The following is a 22,616-nucleotide window of genomic DNA, read 5'->3' as shown; positions in this document are numbered from 1 at the left end:
GAAAATATCCAAACTATGGGAGAGAGGAGTTCTAAAGTAAATGTGAGTAGCATATAGGACCACAGAAAGAAGCTGAAAGAAAACTCAAGACTATCAATTCCCCCTTAAACTCTCTGGTCAAACATTGCTGAGATTGGCTCAATATCAGAAGACTATAGAAATAACTTAATCAAGTAAAAAACACATTCAGATAGATATTGACCATGAACTAATGAAAAAATTAAGTGAGTTTGTAATATTTCTAGACTATTTATATTTGCATATGATGATGACTCACAAATTTCTATCTGTAATCTAGAAATTTCTTCTTTTTATCATTCAGTGAATATTTATTGAGTGATAATCATGCTTCACACACTGCTAAGTGCTGAGGAATACAGTAGCAAGTGAAATATACATCATACCCCTTTCACAGAGCTATCTTACAATCTATTGGGTAAGATGAGTTCTAATTAAATAATTACAAGAATAAATATGCACTTACAAATTGTGGTAAGCATAAGATGCCCCTAAAGTGTATTGATGATACTGATCTATTCTGATGCATCACAAAAAGCTTTTTCTTAAGAAAAGAGTTTCAGAACTATTTCCAATTACACAGGATTTTTTCCTGTCTCTTGGAAACACTAATGGCAAAACAGAACATGCCATCTTCTCTCTAAGCTTTGATTCTCTTGTGTTTACTCTCTCAATGGCTGGCACCAACATTAACCCTGTTGCTCAAATTGGGATGTTAGGATGGAGTCTTGACTCTTTCTTTCCCTTACCTACACCCTACTCTTTACCAGAAAATGCTGCCACTTTTCATTCCACCTACCTCTTGGATCCACTTCTCTCTATCCACACCACCTTAAATTACTCCAGCATTATTTCTTAAATGGAACCATAGTATCCCAAACCACATTTGGCCCTGTCCACTCTATTCTCCACTTTATTATAACCAGATGTGTCTTTCAAAAACATAGAACTTATATATTCCTATAAAATACCTTCAAGTGGCATTTATTAACCTGAGGATAGAAGCCAAACCCTTTATCATGGTTCATAGAGCCTTCTAGATCTGGCCACTGCATTCCTTCTTAGCATCTTCTCATACAATCTTCCATTTGCCCTCCCATCAATTCCTTCAGGGTGCCATGTTTCTCTCTCCTCTAGGCCATTGCACATCTGTTTTTCTTACTAGAGACCTCTGTCACTACTGCTCTAATTTCCTTCCCTCTCGCTTCTTCACTCTGCCCCTCCCCCTGCTTGTGCTCCCACACTCTCTCAAATAAATAAATAAAATCTTCAAAAAATAATTATCTAATAAATCCATTAAAGCTTCAGAGTGGTACACTTTCAAACCCATCAGACTTGAGCCATTATATTGTAAAATTGAGATGATGCCTATTTCTGCTTTTAACATACCAGCCCTTCAGAAAACAGTAATTTTTGATGAAGAGTCAAAATAATGTATGCTTTCAGAATAGGACTTTGATAATCATCTTGTGCATTTGTTTTATTTTATGTTTTTTTTTAAATTTATTTGAGAAACAGAAAGAGAGTATGAGGAAGCAGGGCAGTGAGAAACAGAGGGAGAGGGAGAAGTAGACTCCCTGCAAAGCAGAAAGCCTTATGTGGGCTCCATCCCAGGAACCTGAGATCATGACTGGAGCTGAAAGCAGCCACTTAACCAACTGAGCCACTCAGGCATCCCCATCTTGTGCATTTAATTAGCATTTTTTAAAAGAGCATTCCCAGATTACCAGGATCCATGACAAATCTGAATAAACATAAACATCACTACACAAAAATCCAGATGTAATGGAAGATCAAGGTCACACAGGAAACTTAATATACTATACATACTCAAATTAACAATTCTTGAGTTTTTCAAAATATAGTTTAATCAAATCCCACATATTTTTTTAAAAATAGAACTTTCCTGAAAAGCTATAGTTGAAGATTAGAGTGTTATTTCTGAAAACTACCTGATTATTTGGATTTATGAAAGTTTAATGAACAAGTTTTTGTTTTCTAACGTAACAGTGTCAATTTTTAAGTTTTTATTTAAATTCCAGTTAGCTAGCATACAGTGTACTATTAGTTTCAGGTGTACAATAGAGTGATTCAACACTTCCCTACAACACCGGGTGCTCATCACAAGTGTGCTCCTTCATCTCCATCACCTATTTCACTATGCCCCCAACCTACCTCCCCTCTGATCACCATCAGGTTGTTCTCTATAGTTAAGAGTCCACTTCTTGGTTTTTCTCTCTCTTTTTTCCTTAGCTCATTTATTCTGTTTCTGAAATTCTATGTAAATGAAATCATATAGTGCAGTATCAAAACACTTTCTTAAGTAAGATAGCAATAACATAATTTAAAATGACATGCATTGGATAAAACACATGAGCCTCAAAGGCCAAATCAGCCTTGGTTATTTGTTATCTATGATTGGCTAGTTACCTGTTGTGTTATGCTCACAATCATCACAGACCCCTCCACCTCCTCTGTGATGCTCAAATGGAAATGGGTCCACTGAGATGTTGTAATGGCAGCTCCTGGAATGGTTGTTGCATTGACAGGGTTTACAATTGAAGGCATTAACTTGGTCACCTTGTTGGAAAGGCTTATCATTATAAAGAGGCAAGCAATGATCACACTGAAACAATAAAGGAACAGAACAATAAAGAAATATAAAGCTGTGATTTTTTTCTTTCTGTAACAGGCATTTCATTAGATTTAAAACTAATATCAAAGAGTTAACAGCCAGCAACTATTGCTTTTGAAAAAATGTTTTATAAATCAGAAGTAAGCATTTTATAGGCAGGTAATATTTAAATGGTAAGTGACCATGCGAGCTGAAACCACAAAACAATCTTTTTTTTAAGATTTATTTATTTATTTATGATAGAGAGAGAAAAAGAGAGAGAGAGGCAGAGACACAGGAGGAGGGAGAAGCAGGCTCCATGCCGGGAGCCCGACGTGGGACTCGATCCCGGGAGCCCAGGATCGCACCCTGGGCCAAAGGCAGGTGCTAAACCGCTGAGCCACCCAGGGATCCCCCACAAAACAATCTTAATAACCAATGGGAAAAGTTATGATTTTGCCATAACCTTTATTTTTTTGTCAAAATATTAAAACTTGGCTTCCAGTTTGGGGTTCCACAATGAAGAGCTTGGGGTCACCAACTCTATCCTAACAAGTAGAAAACTGAATAGACTGAAAAATCTGTAACTCTCCTTGGATCTCTAAAGGGATAAAAATAGGACAAACAGTCCCCACGATTGGAAGGACAGATTGACGGATAACAGAAAGTCTCCGTGACGAAAGCAGCAAGTCACAAGCAGAAGCTTCCATGGGAACCAATTCTGGGGAGGACAAAAGTTAACTGTACTAACAAATTGCTGGAGGTTTGGTAGGAATGAGTCTGAAAATTGAAGACTCCAAAGGGACCTAGTTATAATGGGGGCTCCCAATATTTTGTGAGATTTACTTCCAGGAGTTGGGCCAGGTTGTTACTGCAAATATCAGGAGAAAATTTCTTAGTGCTTCTGGTAGAAAGAGAAAACCATTTTGAAATAATCAGTGCTCACTATTCTTCTTAATAATATCTGCCCTCAGGAGAAATTAGTGAACCAGAGCCTAACCTGCTGGGGTATTATCAGAGCCTAACTAACTTAGGGAAGGAAAATACCTAACCCCAGCACACTCTAGTCATCTTTTTCCACCTATGGGTAGGAGAGACAGAGAAGCACATGTGAAGTTCACAGTCTAGAAGCACAAGCTCACTAAAAGATGAAGACCTAATCGTTGGACTATAGTGTGCTTCCCCCCACTTCACCACATTGTTAAAGGCCTGTATATAGCAGTTCTTTTTTTTTTAACAAGGTACATCATCTATCTATGAAGAAAAAATTACAAGGAACACTAAAGGCAAAAAAAAAAAAAATATCCCCCAAAACCAAAAAACAGAGAAGAAAACAAAAAAGAACAACAATAACAACAAAAACCTGCACAATTCAAAAAGAAAGAGCAAGCATCAGAATCAGATATGTAAAGAATGTTGGCATTTTTAGGCCAGGACTTTAAAATACCTATGACTAAAGTGCCAATGGCTTTGGTATGCTCAGGTGGCTCAGTGGCTTAGCATCTGCCTTCCGCTCAGGGTGTGATCTCAGAGTCCTGGGATCAAGTCCCACATTGGGGTCCCCACAAGGAGCCTGCTTCTCTTTCTGCCTATGTCTCTGCCTCACTCTCTGTGTCTCTCATGAATAAATAAATAAAATCTTAAAAAATAAAATAAAATGTCAATGGCTTTAGTGGATAGACAGCATGCAAGAATAATGAATGGGCAATGTAAGCAGATAGATAGAAATTCTAAGAAAAAAAAGAAAAAGAAATGTCAGAGATCACACAGAAATGAAGAACACCTTTGATGAGCCTATTAACAGATTCAACTCAGCTGAAGAGTGAATTTCTGAGGTAGATGATACATCAATAGAATCCTCAAAAACTGAAAAGCAAAGAGAACAAAAACTGAAAAAACAAAACAGACAATCCAACAGTGGGACAACTAGAAGTTATAACATACACATAATAGGAATAACAAGAAGAGAGAAAGGAATGGAATAAATATTTGAAGTAATGACTGAAAATTTCTCCAGTTTAATGTTGAACACCAAACCACAGATCCAGGAAGCTTAGAGAATACCAAGTTGGATAAATACCAAAAACAAAAACAAAACAAAACAACAAAATCTATACCCGGGCCATAATTTTCAAACTACAGAAAATCAAAATAAAGGAAAAATCCCGAAAGAAGCCAGTGTTTTAAAAGCACCTAACCTGTGGAAGAACAATGGTAAGAATTATATCTAACTTCTCCTCAGATCCATGCAAGTAAGAGGAGATCAGGCAAAATACTTAAGTGTTGAGAGAAGAAAGCCACCAACCTAGAATTCTGTACCCTGCAATATTATCCTTCAAAAGTGAAGTAGAAATAAAAACTTTCTCAAACAAGAATTGAAATTTGTTGCCAGTAAAATTTTCTTGCAAGAGGTGTTAAAAGTTCTTTAGAAAGAAGGAAAATACTATATAGGTCAGAAACTTGGATCAGCAAAAAGAAAGGAATACATCAAAGAAGGAAAAAGTGAAGGTAAAATTTTAAAAATGTTCTTACTGTCAGTTATAAATATGAAAGGAAATAAAAATTATAACAGACTAGCATTTAGTAGGCTGTAAGTTAACATTTGAAACTTTGAGTATTAAATTGTTGCACTTCTTTGTAAAAAAAAAAAATGAGTAGCTGGAATCTTGCTTGTTTTCTTATCCTATAACTTTCCATTTTGAGCAAGCATCCTGTCTAGGCCTTGGTGAATGATTATATTGCTTTGTAAGTATGGAAGGATGTACTTCCATCATTTCAATATTTGTGCTTTCACTGTCATCTTTATTCTATTCCTCATAACCACTGTCCTCACTTTTAAGTTATCCTTTGTTGAGTGGCTTCAGCTGCATATATAAAATTTTTCAAATGACTGCACTGGACAGCCATTTCTGCTGTGAAGAAAGAAATGTTCAATTCCTTTTTTTTTTTTTTATGTTTCTGAAACATCACATGGGTTTATTACTGACAGACTAGGAAGCAGCACAACTATAAGCTTCTTTGAATGGATGTGCACTGACCAATCCCCAATTGACTTTGAGAGAAGAGTCACAATGAGTCACTGATCACAATATGCATTCATTGTTTCCGCAGTAATTTGTAGACTGAAGAGCCAGCAGCTAAATCTGTATTTTATGCAATTGCTTACAGTTAATATACCATAATAAGTAATATTTGAACCATTTTGTTGAACCATGGTATTATCTATCTATAGTAACTGAAATCCATGTATATTGGAATTGTGCAAAGTAAATATTTTTAAAGATTTTTATTAAATATGGCCAAATTGGGCAGCCCTGGTGGCTTAGCAGTTTAGCGCCACCTTAAGCCCACGCAGGGTGTGATCCTGGAGACCCAGGATGGAGTCCCATGTCAGGCTCCCTGCATGGAGCCTGCTTTTCTCTCTTTCTTTTCTCTCTCTGTGTTTCTCATGAATAAATAAATAAAATCTTTAAAAAATATATGGCCAAATTTCTTCTGGAAAAATTAAATTCATCTATAGTCCCACTACCAGAATACCTGAGAATGTTCATTTTATATTCTGTTCAACTTAAAACTATTATTATCCCTTCACAATTTTAAGAAAAATATTAATCACTGTTTTAGTATGTATGTCTTTGGTTTCTAATAAAGCTAAATGTTTTTCATCTGGTTCTTGGTTAAATATAATCTTTTCTGAGAAAACTTAATTTGTACTTTCCATATTTTTTTCTTATTTATTTTAAATATCGTATGATATACTAAGTACATTTTTCTTTTTGCCAATCAAATAATGAGGACTTAGTTCATAGATTTTAATATATATATTTATATTTTACTATTTTCTTCTACTTCACTTCTACTTTACAGGCCAAAATTTTTAACAAAACAGGTAATATATATCACATAATCATGATGATAGCATATTTATATTATTTTTGAATTTAATGGAAATGTCTTTAAAGTTACAACCTGTCTAATGATGTTGACTATTTATATTGAGTAAATTATCATTCAAAAGAAAAAATATGAATTCCAAAATAACAAGATTCTTTTATATAAAAAAATATTAAATAATTTGCCAATCTTATTAAAGGTCCTGATTTAAACATTTAACCTATTGAATGACAAATTGTCATAGGTTAATGAGTTAATTAGAATCTATGCTTGCATGCTTAGAATAAACTCAACATCATTAATGGTAAATAATGGTTGAAATTATTCAGGATTTTTACATTTATATCATTAAATTAGATTTTTCTATGTTTTTCTAAAGAAATTAAAATAAATAAAACCTTAACATTTTAATGCAGAATCAGTATGTACTTCAACTTATCAAGTTAATTTTAATATCTGAATGATCAGAAAGAAAATTCTTATTGTGTACACACCCAAAAACCTACTATAGTCTGTCAAGTTATATTGCATATAAAGTATGATTAATTTAAGATAAGATTTAAAGTAAAAGGAGCACCTGGGTGGCTTAGTCAATTAAGTGTCTGACTCTTGATTTTGGCATAGGTCATGATCTCAGGGTGGTGAGATTGAGCCCCACATTGGGAATCTATGCTAAGCACAGTCAGCTTGAGATTCTCTCCTTCTCCCTCTGTCCCTCCCACTGCTTACATTCTCTGTCTCTAAAATAAATAAATGAAATCTTTTTAAAAATATTGTACACATACAAAACAAATTTTCTAAATTATTTTTCTTGCCCCCTCATTTTTTGCTGTAAAATGTTTAATGTGACTTCTGAAAGTGCCCAATTTTTCTCAGAGTTACATATTCAAGTTATGAATTGTGAATGGATTCACAATTATGAATTATGAATTGAATTATGAATTCAATTATGAATATGATTCAAGTTATGAATCAAACCATGTAGTCTCAAAAAGTCTATCTAATGGGCAGCCCAGGTGGCTCAGCAGTTTGGTGCCTGACTTCAGCCCGGGACATGGTCCTGGAGACCCAGGATGGAGTCCCATGTTGGGCACCCTGCATGGTGCCTGCTTCTCCCTCTGCCTGTGTCTCTGCCTCTCTCTTTCTCTCTCTCTGTGTCTCTCATGAATAAATAAAATCTTAAAAAAAATTATATCTATTCATAATAATGATCCTTTGCAATTTTTTTTTTAAGAATGTTAAAAACTATTCGGATATTTTGGACAACAAAGTTTATTTCCTTTTACTATTTTATGCAATAAACATTCACTATTTCAGAACAATTTGACATATTTCATAATCATTATTGGGACAAACTAGAATCAAAACCATTGTTTGCTGGTATTTATTTTCCTCTACTAGTTTGTAATTGAACAATTTCCACCCTTAATATTTTTAAAGTCAGAAAGAAAAAATATACACAAATTTGTCCAATGTGTCATTATTTTATGGTATTGCAAAATTTTTAGTGGAAAGCATATAGTTTTTCTTAGCTGTGGAAAAAGAAAAAAAAAGACAAAGAGAGGAAAATGAGAATGGAAACATGATTTTCCATTGGTAGTTCTGCATTCCAATAATTGGTAACGAATGCACTCTTCCATTTTGGCCAATTTTTTAAAACCTGTATCATATTTTTTTGGAGCAATGAAGATTCTCCTCAAAACCATTTCCTGCCCTTTGGGCTGGGATAGCTGCTCCTTTTCTCTTCTCCCACAGCACCCAATGGGCCTATCACTTTGAACCAAAATTATTGGTTGATTTACATGTATCTTCCAGGAATTGCAAGCTATTGACTTTTGCACTCTCTGTCATTTACACAGAAGCTTAATAGACAATTGCTGAGCTGTTAACTGAAAGTTCACATGACTATAACATGAATATCCAAAGTAGTCATTCTTCAGAAAATGTAGAGAGGGGCACAATGGGAACAATGAATAAATAGGAATGTTTATGTTAAGACTTCAGAATTGGTTGTTATTAGATGATTTGTAGTAAACAACTTACAAAAGTCATTTTGTAAAAGAAAGATAATGTAGCAATCATCAGAATACTATCAGTTATGGCTCTTTGCCCCAAAAAAATTAAAGTGGAGGAACTGACCTCTTTAAGATTTTTCACCAGCAACAACTATTTGTAAATCAAATTATACAGAATCCAATGTTAGATATTAGGTAGAAGCTTGAAGTCAGACATTTTAATTCAATTACTGGTGCTGCCACTAGTAACTAGTAACATGAAATGCAGACTGTCTACATGCTGTGCCGTCTAGGAAGTGTTTAACATGGGTTATTTCATTGAATCCTTTATTTAGGCTTTGGGTCATATAAATATCCCACATCTGATTTCTGTCTGCTGATTCGCTAGCCCTGTGCTCTCACATAATTAATTCTACCTCTTTAAGCCTTATTTTTCTCATTTATAACATGGGGGTAGTAACAGCTGCCTCATCAGGTTGCTGTGAAGACCAAGTGCTTAGCAGAGTGTCTGTTACATAGTAAGCCTTCAGCCAACATGGTCTACTACTTTATTAATAGATTAGCAACTGAGGGTTAAAGAGATTAAGCAACATGAAAAATGTCATTGGACAGGAAGTCCTTGAATCTACCTTACTTCTGTGAATCTCAGTTTCCTCATCTCTAAAAGGAAGACAACTCAATATCTTACTTATTTTTGACTCAAAATAATCTACGGATAAGTGGTATTATTAAAATAATCCCTAACACAAAGCCTGGCACATGTCACAAATTCAAACTCCGGAAGTTTCAAGACAGAGGAGCAGGAGGAAGGAGGAAGAGGAGATTTTTCCAGCATTGGTGTTGATCTGAAATTTGAGTGACACGAGTAATATATAAGACTACCCCTGTGCAATATACTGACTATAACATTTAACAGAGGATCCTGTGGTCATAAATGTTCCAGGGCATGGTCTGATTTAGAAAATGTAGCCTACATAATGGAGCTATGAGTAATTAATGACCAAACTTCACTTCTGGTAAATTTTATCATCTGTAGCTATACTACAGAGAAGGCCTTATCTACACTTATTTCCTAGGAGCCGTCAGATATCATTAGCATATAACTATCACTTCTTCTAGTAGGTTTAACTGTGGGGGAGATATATTCTAACTAGTTAAATAGAAGAATAGATGAAAACTCACTTTCTGAGTTCCTGGCTTGAAATGAGCTCATTAAGTTCTCTTCTCCAGGTCAATTAGCCATGCAATTAATCTCATTTCCAATTTTTTTTTTAAAAGTCTATCGCATTCAAAACTTTGGCCAAATGCAAAATTTTGCTACAAGACAATGCCAGGAGTCTATTTTTTTTTCACTTCATTTCAAAGCCTTCTTACTGATAACTTCACTCACCTGATGATGGTGTTTTTATTATTCAAGTTATGCTTTCTTGAATAAAAGGTAGTGGAAGTGATGATATGGAATCTGTGGTCCTGTCATACTGATTACAGATGCAGTTTGTCTTTTACAAAGCAACTGCCGCCTGTTTGAGTTTGGGATGTTGCCTACATGAGTCAGTGGAGTAAATCCAGCAAAAGCATTCTTTTTATATTTTTATTGAAGACACTTCTGTTTTTTGGTTGTGATCTAAAAAATAAGCCTCATTTAAGATTTTATCTTTACTGTTAACCTAAAAGTCATTATCAAAAAGGCTTGTAAGTAAGATGACACTGAATACTATATCAATGCTTCAAAGATACAATCCTGGCTTTTTTAACATTTAAAATAAAAAAAGGAATTTGCCACTGACCTAATTGAATGACTTTACTACCAGGTAGCTGTTATTGAAAATGGCTAGCCTCCCTTCTGTGGACAATAAAAACCTGCAGAAATATTGGTAACATTTTATCTCTAATTAAAGAAAACAGCATAGCTATCATTTCAGCTCAAATTGAATTTTTTAAAAAATATATTATAGTACTAAGGTGGCAAGAGTTTGTAGAAAAAGCCAGTGTAGACACTAGTTATAAGAGGGCAGTTTATCCACACCCACCAGGACACTCCATTGAACCCAACAATTCCAATGGGAATTCAAAAAAGTCCATTTTTAAAACTATTTGAGGATTTTTTTAAATTGTGAGGAAAAGGATATAATGACCAAAAGAGAATGGCTTGGAAATGTCATAAATCTTCAAAGAAATATAATGAGTAATTATTTTACAGCTTCACTTTTAAGTTTTGAATTGTCATTGATACTTACGAGACATGGAAATTCATAACAAGAGGGAGATAAGATATAGAAATATATCCTTTGGAAGTCTCCTCGAGATATATTAAGATTTTGTAGAGTTTTTGTTTCTAGATAACATATAATATTTTGAGAAGATAGTGTGAAATATTCAGACATCTTCTCCAAATTAGTAGAAATATAAGCAAAAATCTTTTATTCATTTTTTGTTGGATCCATATAAGACATTTTTCTATGTATTTGGAGTTTTCTACAATAGAGTATTTAATATAAATAAAAATGTGAAACTTAAAATATTCCTAAGTATAAATATAGAAGAGTAATCATAATATATTTTGAATTTAAAAATGAAGTTAAAGATACAATCTAAAGTACAATCCTATTTTTTAGAGAGGAGGATTCATCTGTGGACACAGATATAGAACTTCTTTAAGAAGACAGAGAGAGATGATACAGATTTGCAATAACAATAATAAAAGATCTGTAAGATATAAACTTAGAGCATTTGCCGAGGTTATCTATGGGTGGTGGAGTTATAGATGACTTTTACTTTGTACAAGTTTATTTTTTCCCCAGGGTGCATTTATTACTAATGTATTAAAAAATTGAGGGCAAATAAAATGCAACTGCATGGATAGTTACAAGAAAATTATACACAATTTTCATGTAACACTTCACTAAGAAAAGCTAAGAAAATTAAAATGTTCCAGTTTTAAATTATACACAGATCAGTAAGATACTACAGAGAAAATGATTATCTTTTCAAGTACAATGTAGCCTGAGTTTATGAATTACCAGCAAACTGTGAATTTTTTACAGATATAAATGTGTCCAAACAGTGAGATTAATAAGGATTTTGAGAAATGACAGTCAAATTTCTGTTGTGAAATTTAACTTAAAAGATAAAGAGCTGAGGATCCCTGGGTGGCTCAGCGGTTTAGCGCCTGCCTTTGGCCCAGGGTGCGATACTGGAGTCCCAGGATCAAGTCCCATGTCGGGCCCCCCAGGATGGAGCCTGCTTATCCCTCTGCCTGTGTCTCTGCTTCTCCCCTCTATGTCTATCATAAATGAATGAATGAATGAATGAATGAATGAATGAATAAATAAATAAATAAATAAATAAATAAATAAATAAATAAAATCTAGAGCTAAATGACACACTGATACATTGGCCTTTGATCTTAAGGATGATGCTGTATCACTCTCATTTAGTGTAGGTTGCAACAGATAAAAAGACAAGCAATACTTTGTAGTCTATTCTTTGATTATAAAATTTCATGAAACTTAAATTTTTGGTCTCATAATTGTGACTCTATACAATTCCTCTTCTATACAGGGATTCCAGAGAACCATGACAAAACAGAAGTATGAGTAACTTTTGAGTAAATTATGAGAATTATGAGTAAATTTTTGAAATCTCCCAATTTTTTTCTATCTTTTCTATCAAGGACTTCTAAAGTTTTATTTAAAATGCAATAACAGGGACGCCTAGGTGGCTCAGCAGTTTAAGCACCCGCCTTCGGTCCAGGGTGTAATCCTGGAGACCCGGGATTGAGTCCCACGTTGGGCTCCCTGCATGGAGCCTGCCTCTCCCTCTGCCTGTGTCTCTGCCTCTCTCTGTGTTTCTCATGAATAAATAAAATCTTTAAAAATAAATAAATAAATGAAATGAAATGCAATTACATTTGTGTGTATTTTATGAAGTTTCTGAACCAGATGGTATTCTACTTAATGTTTTTCCCAATCTCCAGTTGATCATTTGTCACTATCAATTATATACTTCTTTTATAAGAACTGGATTCCTCCTGATATGTCCCTGAGTGCTCAGATTATAAGAATAGAAAATGGGTATATCAGAGTTGAGGACCTTTATTACTGATTCATTTAACTGCTCTCATTTTGATAGCTTCTTAAGGGCTAATCAACTCCATGAAGTTGCAGCTAAACACTTGGACATATTCAGGTAGGATAGGCATAGAACAATCAGTGAATCTGGAAGACACTAATGAAAATCTATTTTATTACATTATATTCTAATAGTACACAATGGTATTTCTGTCTTTTGGATCATTAAATAGGAATAGTGCTCTTTTGTTAGAATTACAGACTAGTAAAGACAATCTGCCAAAAAATAATCCACAAGTCCAAAAGCATTTCTACCAACCCACACCCCTAACTCTCAATTTTGATCCACTATTATGAATAGCTTCAATTTTACAGAGAAAATATGAATTTCATATTTATTCAGTCACTTATCCAACAATCTTTAATTACTATTATGTGTCTTTGAAGAAAGAAAGAAGAAAATGTCTTCTTAGGCAAAGATACATCAAGTCCCTGGGAGGGTTGAGGTAGGGGCTGGATTAAGGGGGGTCGAGAATCTTTCTGAAACTTACAATACTGCTCAACAGACTTAATAGACTCGATGCTCTTTGAAAACTCAAGTTCAGAAAAATGACCACAAATCATCAAAAAAAACCTTGTCTGTAACATTCACAGATTAAGAAAACAGAGAAGTGAACAAACTGCTTTTCAATTATTTCAGTAAATGAATTGGTTTCTTAAATGTTCATTTTATTTTTTATCTAAATTCAGTTACCCTACATATAGTACATCATTAATCTCAGATATAGTATTCAGTAATTTACTGGTTGCGTATAATACCCAGTGCTCATCATCACATCATGTGCCCTCCTTAAAATGTTCATTTAAAAAAGTCATATCTGGAGGGGTGCCTGGCTGGCACACTCAAAAGAGCATGCAATTCTTGATTTCGGGGTTGTGAGTTCAAGCCCTACGTTGAGTGTAGAGATTACTTAAATACATAAAAACCTTTAAGAAGTTTTTAAATTAAAAAGTCACATCTGGAAAATCTGTAAAAATTATTTAATTCCTCAGTAATTTAAATAATGAAATAACACAGTAAATAATACAAAAAATTTAGGGCTCAAAGGATAACTATGGGTGCTGTCTTATTTTATTAAACACTTACAGGAAAAATAGCATATTGTCTATACTTTTTAAATCGCTGCAATTATCATGGACTATTTTAATAGTCCATTTACTTATCTGTTGTTCATATTTGAGTCCAAGCTTCTTCAATCAGAAATTAGATTTTATTGATGTAATCAACCATAGCATAATGCTTGAGACACTGTAACTGCTCAACAAATGCTTATTAAGGAAACGAACAAATGAATGTATGAATAAACCAATGAATGAGTGATGCAACAAGAGCTCATATCTATTAATGAATTAATTTCCTTCATTCCTGGTTCTAGCAAAAAGCCAAAGTGAAAGAAAATTATTTTTATTTCCTTTTCTACCATCAACAATAACCAAAAACATCTTTATTTAGGCAATGCTTTACTTGCAATAAGAATATCCCGTATGTTATGGTGTCAGTCCTAAGTGATTCATATTTATTAGCTGACTAAATCTTTCCAATAACCTATGAAGTGAGCATTGCTATTACCTCTATTTTACAGATGAGAAAACTAAGGAATAGGAAAAAAACAATAATTTCCTAAAGTCACCTACTGGAATGACAGTTAGTATAAACTAGTGTAAAAATTTGTAAGGGCCTCAACGCTTGTTAAATTTTATTCATTATAATACTCCCAGTGCCTAGAAGCCCTCACACTTATTAGGCACTCAATTTATGTATATATATAAAAATATATACCATATATATAAATATATACATAGGTACATATATACTCATATATGTGTATGTATATTATATATGTATGTGTATATAATATCCTCCTTTATTCTCCTTTAGAATTCTCACTCCTAATCGCCATGCTGTGCAGGTTCCAGGGCTAAAAAACTATTTCAGGGAGAGAGGTGTTGAGTGGATCCATTGTGGCTAACCGTTCATACTTACCTCCTTCTCTGCTCAGAGTCTAAACTGGATGACAGAGTTCTGGAAACCCAAGGTTGGAAACACTCCCCGCCTGCCCCCACCACAGCTGGAAAATTCAGAGTATGTAGGCAGCCCCTGCCTGTGTGGGAAGGGGAGGAAGGCAATCCATTCCAGAGTGAGAAATTATAAAATGCTCACTTTTTAGAAATCAGTATGGTACTACTTATTGAGCTAAAAGAGGCAATTTGTCCAACTATTCCCAAATGGAGTAAATGAATTAGAGATCTTCTAAAAGTCAGCAAATTGCTCCTTTCTCATCAGATCAGTATGTTAGAAATTTTAAGAGCCTAAATCTCTAATAATAATAATTGTCCTCTGGCTCTATTCACAGCTTCCTCTTTCCTTTGGATGTAGCAGTTCAATTGTAATTCAAATGATGTAGTTTCAGGATAATTTCTTTTGTCTACTAGATAGAGAAATCATCTTTATAAACATAAAAACTTCAGTGTACTCATATAACTACTTTTCCCAATAGAGGTTTCCCTATGAAGCTCTTGTGCTCTAATCACAAAAGTATGATTAAACAAACTTGTAATTTCTTAGCAATGATAGACTGGGTGGGGTGTGGGAAGGTGATGAAAGCACAGATGAAACTTCCAACCACATAAAGATCGAGACAGAGAGCGGCTGACTGATTTGCACACGATAAGTGATCAATATGCTTGATGAATGCATGAATGAATGAACTAATAGACTGTTTACATTTATGACATGTTACAGGACTACACCTTAATGTTTCTAGTATTTATTTGAATAGTGACATTAAAGGTTTAAAGATAAATGCAATATTTTCCTGCAGATTTTTACGTATAGATTATTATGTAATCTCAATTAGCAAAGTCCAAACAATTACCATGCCTTGCCAATGAGAAGACAGAGAAGTTCATGTATTTATCCTTCAATTCTTTTCTCAGTGATTACCTTTCCCCTGGTTAGAAATTCTCATATACAAAGAGGCAAGATGGCAGAAGAGTAGGGTCCCCAAATCACCTGTCCCCACCAAATTCCCTAGATAACCTTCAAACCATCCTGAAAATCTAAGGATTCGGCCTGAGATGTAAAGAGAGACCAGCTGGAACGCTACAGTGAGAAGAGTCCGCGCTTCTATCACGGTAGGAAGACGGGGAAAAAGAAATAAAGGAACAAAAGGCCTCCGAGGGGGAGGGCCCCGCGAGGAGCCGGGCTGAGGCCGGGGCGAGTGTCCCCAGGACAGGAGAGCCCCGTCCCGGAGGAGCAGGAGCTGCACCAACCTTCCCGGGCGGAAAGGGGCTCGCAGGGAGTTGGAGCAGGACCCAGGAGGGCGGGGATGCCCTCGGGCTCCCGGGGACACTCACAGACACCTGCGCCCCGGGAGAGTGCGCCGAGCTCCCTAAGGGCTGCAGCGCGCGCGGAGGGACCGACCGGAGCAGCTCGGAGGGGCTCGGGCGGCGGCTCTGCGGAGGGGGCTGCGGGGCGGGAGCGCGAATCCCACAGCGCAGGCCCCGGAGCACAGGGCGCCGGGACACAGCCCAGGATCCGGCCTCCCCCGGGACAGGCAGAGGCCGGGAGGGCCCAGGACAGCGAGGACGCTCCTGCCCCGAGCTGAGCAGATCAGCGGCCCCGCCCCGGAGCCTCCAGGCCCTGCAGACGGAGAACCCCGAGCCCGTAGTTCCTCCGGAGGCTGAATCCAGGCTTCCAGAGTTGCCATAGCAACTGCGACTGTTCCTCCTGGGGCCCCACGGGGTCAACAACCCCCGCTGAGCCCTGCAGCAGGCAGGGGCAGAGCAGCTCCCCCAAGTGCTAACACCTGAAAATCAGCACAGCAGGCCCCTCCCCCAGAAGACCAGCTGGACGGACCAGTTCCAGGGGAAGTCAAGGGACTTAAAGTCTACAGATTCAGAAAATACTCCCCCGTGTTTTTTTTTTTTCCTTCTTTCTTTTCTTTTTGATTTCTGATTGCTTCCCCCACCCCACCCCTTTTTTTTTCTCCTTTCTTTCTTTTTCTTTCCCTTTTTCTTCTCTTTTTTCCTTTTTCTTTTCTTTTTCTTTTTTCTTTTTCTCTTTTCTTTCCTTCTCTCTCTTTCTCTCCTTTTCCCAATACGACTTGTTTTTGGCCACTCTGCACTGAGCAAAATGACTAGAAGGGAAACCTCACCTCAAAAGAAAGAATCAGAAACAGCCCTCTCTCCCACAGAGTTACAAAATCTGGATTACAATTCAATGTCAGAAAGCCAATTCAGAAGCACTATTCTACAGCTACTGGTGGCTCTAGAAAAAAGCATTAAGGCCTCACGAGACTTCATGACTGCAGAATTTAGATCCAATCAGGCAGAAATTAAAAATCAACTGAATGAGATGCAATCCAAACTAGAAGTCCTAACGACGAGGGTTAACGAGGTGGAAGAACGAGTGAGTGACATAGAAGACAAGTTAATGGCAAAGAGGGAAACTGAGGAAAAAAGAGACAAACAATTAAAGGACCATGAAGACAGATTAAGGGAATTAAATGACAGCCTAAGGAAGAAAAACCTACGTTTAATTGGGGTTCCCGAGGGCGCCGAAAGGGACAGAGGGCCAGAATATGTATTTGAACAAATCCTAGCTGAAAACTTTCCCAATATGGGAAGGGAAACAGGCATTCAGATCCAGGAAATAGAGAGATCCCCCCCTAAAATCAATAAAAACCGTTCAACACCTCGACATCTAATAGTGAAGCTTGCAAATTCCAAAAATAAAGAGAAGATCCTTAAAGCAGCAAGAGACAAGAAGTCCCTGACTTTCATGGGGAGGAATATTAGGGTAACAGCAGACCTCTCCACAGAGACGTGGCAGGCCAGAAAGGGCTGGCAGGATGTATTCAGGGTCCTAAATGAGAAGAACATGCAACCAAGAATACTTTATCCAGCAAGGCTCTCATTCACAATGGAAGGGGAGATAAAGAGCTTCCAAGACAGGCAGGAACTGAAAGAATATGTGACCTCCAAACCAGCTCTGCAAGAAATTTTAAGGGGGACTCTTAAAATTCCCCTTTAAGAAGAAGTTCAGTGGAACAATCCACAAAAACAAGGACTGAATAGATATCATGATGACACTAAACTCATATCTGTCAATAGTAACTCTGAACGTGAACGGGCTTAATGACCCCATCAAAAGGCACAGGGTTTCAGACTGGATAAAAAAGCAGGACCCATCTATTTGCTGTCTACAAGAGACTCATTTTAGACAGAAGGACACCTACAACCTGAAAATAAAAGGTTGGAGAACCATTTACCATTCAAATGGTTCTCAAAAGAAAGCAGGGGTAGCCATCCTTATATCAGATAAACTAAAATTTACTCCGAAGACAGTAGTGAGAGACGAAGAGGGACACTGTATCATACTTAAAGGATCTATCCAACAAGAGGACTTAACAATCCTCAATATATATGCCCCGAATGTGGGAGCTGCCAAATACTTAAATGAATTATTAACCAAAGTGAAGAAATACTTAGATAATAATACACTTATACTTGGTGACTTCAATCTAGCTCTTTCTACCCTTGATAGGTCTTCTAAGCACAACATCTCCAAAGAAACGAGAGCTTTAAATGATACACTGGACCAGATAGATTTCACAGATATCTACAGAACTCTACATCCAAACTCAACTGAATACACATTCTTCTCAAGTGCACATGGAACTTTCTCCAGAATAGACCACATACTGGGTCACAAATCGGGTCTGAACCGATACCAAAAGATTGGGATCATCCCCTGCATATTCTCAGACCATAACGCCTTGAAATTAGAACTCAATCACAAGAAGAAGTTTGGAAGGACCTCAAACACGTGGAGGTTAAGGACCATCCTGCTAAAAGATAAAAGGGTCAACCAGGAAATTAAGGAAGAATTAAAAAGATTCATGGAAACTAATGAGAACGAAGATACAACTGTTCAAAATCTTTGGGATGCAGCAAAAGCAGTCCTGAGGGGGAAATACATCGCAATACAAGCATCCATCCAAAAACTGGAAAGAACTCAAATACAAAAGCTAACCTTACACATAAAGGAGCTAGAGAAGAAGCAGCAAATGGACCCGATGCCCAGCAGAAGAAGAGAGTTAATTAAAATTCGAGCAGAAATCAACGAAATTGAGACCAGAAGAACTGTGGAACAGATCAATAGAACCAGGAGTTGGTTCTTTGAAAGAATTAATAAGATAGATAAACCATTAGCCAACCTTATTAAAAAGAAGAGAGAGAAGACTCAAATTAATAAAATCATGAATGAGAAAGGAGAGATCACTACAAACACCAAGGAAATACAAACGATTTTAAAAACATATTATGAACAGCTCTACGCCAATAAATTAGGCAATCTAGAAGAAATGGACGCATTCCTGGAAAGCCACAAACTACCAAAACTGGAGCAGGAAGATATAGAAAACCTGAACAGGCCAATAACCAGGGAGGAAATTGAAGAAGTCATCAAAAACCTCCCAAGACACAAGAGTCCAGGGCCAGATGGCTTCCCAGGGGAATTCTATCAAACGTTTAAAGAAGAAATCATACCTATTCTACTAAAGCTGTTTGGAAAGATAGAAAGAGATGGAGTACTTCCAAATTCATTCTATGAGGCCAGCATCACCTTAATTCCAAAACCAGACAAAGACCCCACCAAAAAGGAGAATTACAGACCAATATCCCTGATGAACATGGATGCAAAAATTTTCAACAAGATACTAGCCAATAGGATCCAACAACACATTAAGAAAATTATTCACCATGACCAAGTAGGATTTATCCCCGGGACACAAGGCTGGTTCAACACTCGTAAAACAATCAATGTGATTCATCATATCAGCAAGAGAAAAACCAAGAACCATATGATCCTCTCATTAGATGCAGAGAAAGCATTTGACAAAATACAGCATCCATTCCTGATCAAAACTCTTCAGAGTGTAGGGATAGAGGGAACTTTCCTCGACATCTTAAAAGCCATCTACGAAAAGCCCACAGCAAATATCATTCTCAATGGGGAAGCACTGGGAGCCTTTCCCCTAAGATCAGGAACAAGACAGGGATGTCCACTCTCACCACTGCTATTCAACATAGTATTGGAAGTCCTAGCCTCAGCAATCAGACAACAAAAAGACATTAAAGGCATTCAAATTGGCAAAGAAGAAGTCAAACTCTCCCTCTTCGCCGATGACATGATACTCTACATAGAAAACCCAAAAGACTCCACCCCAAGATTGCTAGAACTCATACAGCAATTTGGTAGCGTGGCAGGATACAAAATCAATGCCCATAAATCAATGGCATTTCTATACACTAACAATGAGACTGAAGAAAGAGAAATTAAGGAGTCAATCCCATTTACAATTGCACCCAAAAGCATAAGATACCTAGGAATAAACCTAACCAAAGAGGTAAAGGATCTATATCCTAAAAACTATAGAACACTTCTGAAAGAAATTGAGGAAGACACAAAGAGATGGAAAAATATTCCATGCTCATGGATTGGCAGAATTAATATTGTGAAAATGTCAATGTTACCCAGGGCAATTTACACGTTCAATGCAATCCCTACCAAAATACCTTGGACTTTCTTCAGAGACTTAGAACAAATTATTTTAAGATTTGTGTGGAATCAGAAAAGACCCCGAATAGCCAGGGGAATTTTAAAAAAGAAAACCATATCTGGGGGCATCACAATGCCAGATTTCAGGTTGTACTACAAAGCTGTGGTCATCAAGACAGTGTGGTACTGGCACAAAAACAGACACATAGACCAATGGAACAGAATAGAGAACCCAGAAGTGGACCCTGAACTTTATGGTCAACTAATATTCGACAAAGGAGGAAAGACGATCCACTGGAAGAAAGACAGTCTCTTCAATAAATGGTGCTCGGAAAATTGGTCATCCACATGCAGAAGAATGAAACTAGACCACTCTCTTGCACCATACACAAAGATAAACTCAAAATGGATGAAAGATTTAAATCTGAGACAAGACTCCATCAAAATCCTAGAGGAGAACACAGGCAACACCCTTTTTGAACTTGGCCACAGTAACTTCTTGCAAGATACATCCACGAAAGCAAAAGAAACAAAAGCAAACATGAACTATTGGGACTTCATCAAGATAAGAAGCTTTTGCACAGCAAAGGATACAGTCAACAAAACTCAAAGACAACTTACAGAATGGGAGAAGATATTTGCAAATAACATATCAGATAAAGGGCTAGTTTCCAAGATCTATAAAGAACTTATTAAACTCAACAGCAAAGAAACAAACAATCCAATCATGAAATGGGCAAAAGACATGAAGAGAAATCTCACAGAGGAAGACATAGACATGGCCAACATGCACATGAGAAAATGCTCTGCATCACTTGCCATCAGGGAAATACAAATCAAAACCACAATGAGATACCACCTCACACCAGTGAGAATGGGGAAAATTAATAAGGCAGGAAACAACAAATGTTGGAGAGGATGGAGAAAAGGGAACCCTCTTACACTGTTGGTGGGAATGTGAACTGGTGCAGCCACTCTGGAAAACTGTGTGGAGGTTCCTCAAAGAATTAAAAATAGACCTGCCCTATGACCCAGCAATTGCACTGTTAGGGATTTACCCCAAAGATTCAGATGCAATGAAACGCCGGGAAACCTGCACCCCGATGTTTCTAGCAGCCATGTCCACAATAGCCAAACTGTAGAAGGAACCTCGGTGTCCATCGAAAGATGAATGGATAAAGAAGATGTGGTTTATGTATACAATGGAATATTACTCAGCCATTAGAAACGACAAATACCCACCATTTGCTTCAACGTGGATGGAACTGGAGGGTATTATGCTGAGTGAAGTAAGTCAATCGGAGAAGGACAAACAGTGTATGTTCTCATTCATTTGGGGAATATGAATAATAGTGAAGGGGAATATAAGGGAAGGGAGAAGAAATGTGTGGGAAATATCAGAAAGGGAGACAGAACATAAAGACTCCTAACTCTGGGAAATGAACTAGGGGTGGTGGAAGGGGAGGAGGGCGGGGGGTGGGGGTGAATGGGTGATGGGCATGGAGGGGGACACTTGACGGGATGAGCACTGGGTGTTATTCTGTATGTTGGTAAATTGAACACCAATAAAAATTAATTTATTAAAAAAAAAAGAAATTCTCATATAATTAAAGTGCCCACATAAAATATGTACTTAGTTGCTCTGTAGGTGCTGAAATTAGTAGCAAAAATTAAATGACTACTCATGCTGTTGGACAATACAGACATTTGTGGTCATACAATGATCATGAACACATAATATACATAGCCTGACAATTCAACCATTAATACATATTGTCTACATTAAGGAACTTACTTATTTCTGCAATGCCTTGTCTGTACCTCTGAAGGCAAAGCTCAACAGAGGGTTGGAAAATCATCCAATAAAACAAATTCTGGTAACATGGGTAACAAAACCAATATTTGTAAAAATAGAGACTGAAGGCAGAACCATTTGGACAACTGCTTCAGGTCTTTTTTTTTTTTTAAAGATTTTATTTATTTATTCATGATAGACACAGAGAGAGAGAAGCAAGACATAGGCAGAGGGAGAAGCAGGCTCCATGCAAGAAGGCCAATGTGGGACTCAATACCATAACTTGGGGATCACGCCCTGAGCCAAAGGCAGACGCTCAACCACTGAGCCACCCAGGTGTCCCTCCTTCAGTTCTACACATGGTCTACATAAAAATATAACTGATTGGGGATATCTGGGTGGCTCAGTCCATTAAGTGTCTGATTAGATTTCAGCTCAGGTCACGACCCCAAGGTTGTGAGATCAAGCCCCACGTGGGGCTCCATGCTGAGGGCAGAGTCCTTCCTCTCCCTCCCTCTCAGTCCCTACCCCCACTTGTGCTCTCTTTCGCTCACTCTCTCTAGAATAAAGTCTTTAAAAATATATA

General features: G+C 36.9%; 1 protein-coding gene across 1 annotated transcript in view; it reads right to left on the bottom strand.

Annotated features, from left to right (window-relative positions):
* Positions 1-22,616, bottom strand: part of USH2A (usherin) — a 686,930-nt gene that overhangs the window by 581,584 nt on the left and 82,730 nt on the right. The window contains exon 9 of the mRNA XM_055333895.1: positions 2,449-2,644. Within this exon, the coding sequence (XP_055189870.1) occupies positions 2,449-2,644 (196 nt within the window). The remainder of the gene's footprint in view (positions 1-2,448; positions 2,645-22,616) is intronic.

This window comes from Nyctereutes procyonoides, unplaced genomic scaffold (assembly GCF_905146905.1).
Source record: "Nyctereutes procyonoides isolate TBG_1078 unplaced genomic scaffold, NYPRO_anot_genome, whole genome shotgun sequence".
NCBI classification, from domain to species: domain Eukaryota; kingdom Metazoa; phylum Chordata; class Mammalia; order Carnivora; family Canidae; genus Nyctereutes; species Nyctereutes procyonoides.
This window is presented reverse-complemented; position numbering and strand designations above follow the sequence as displayed.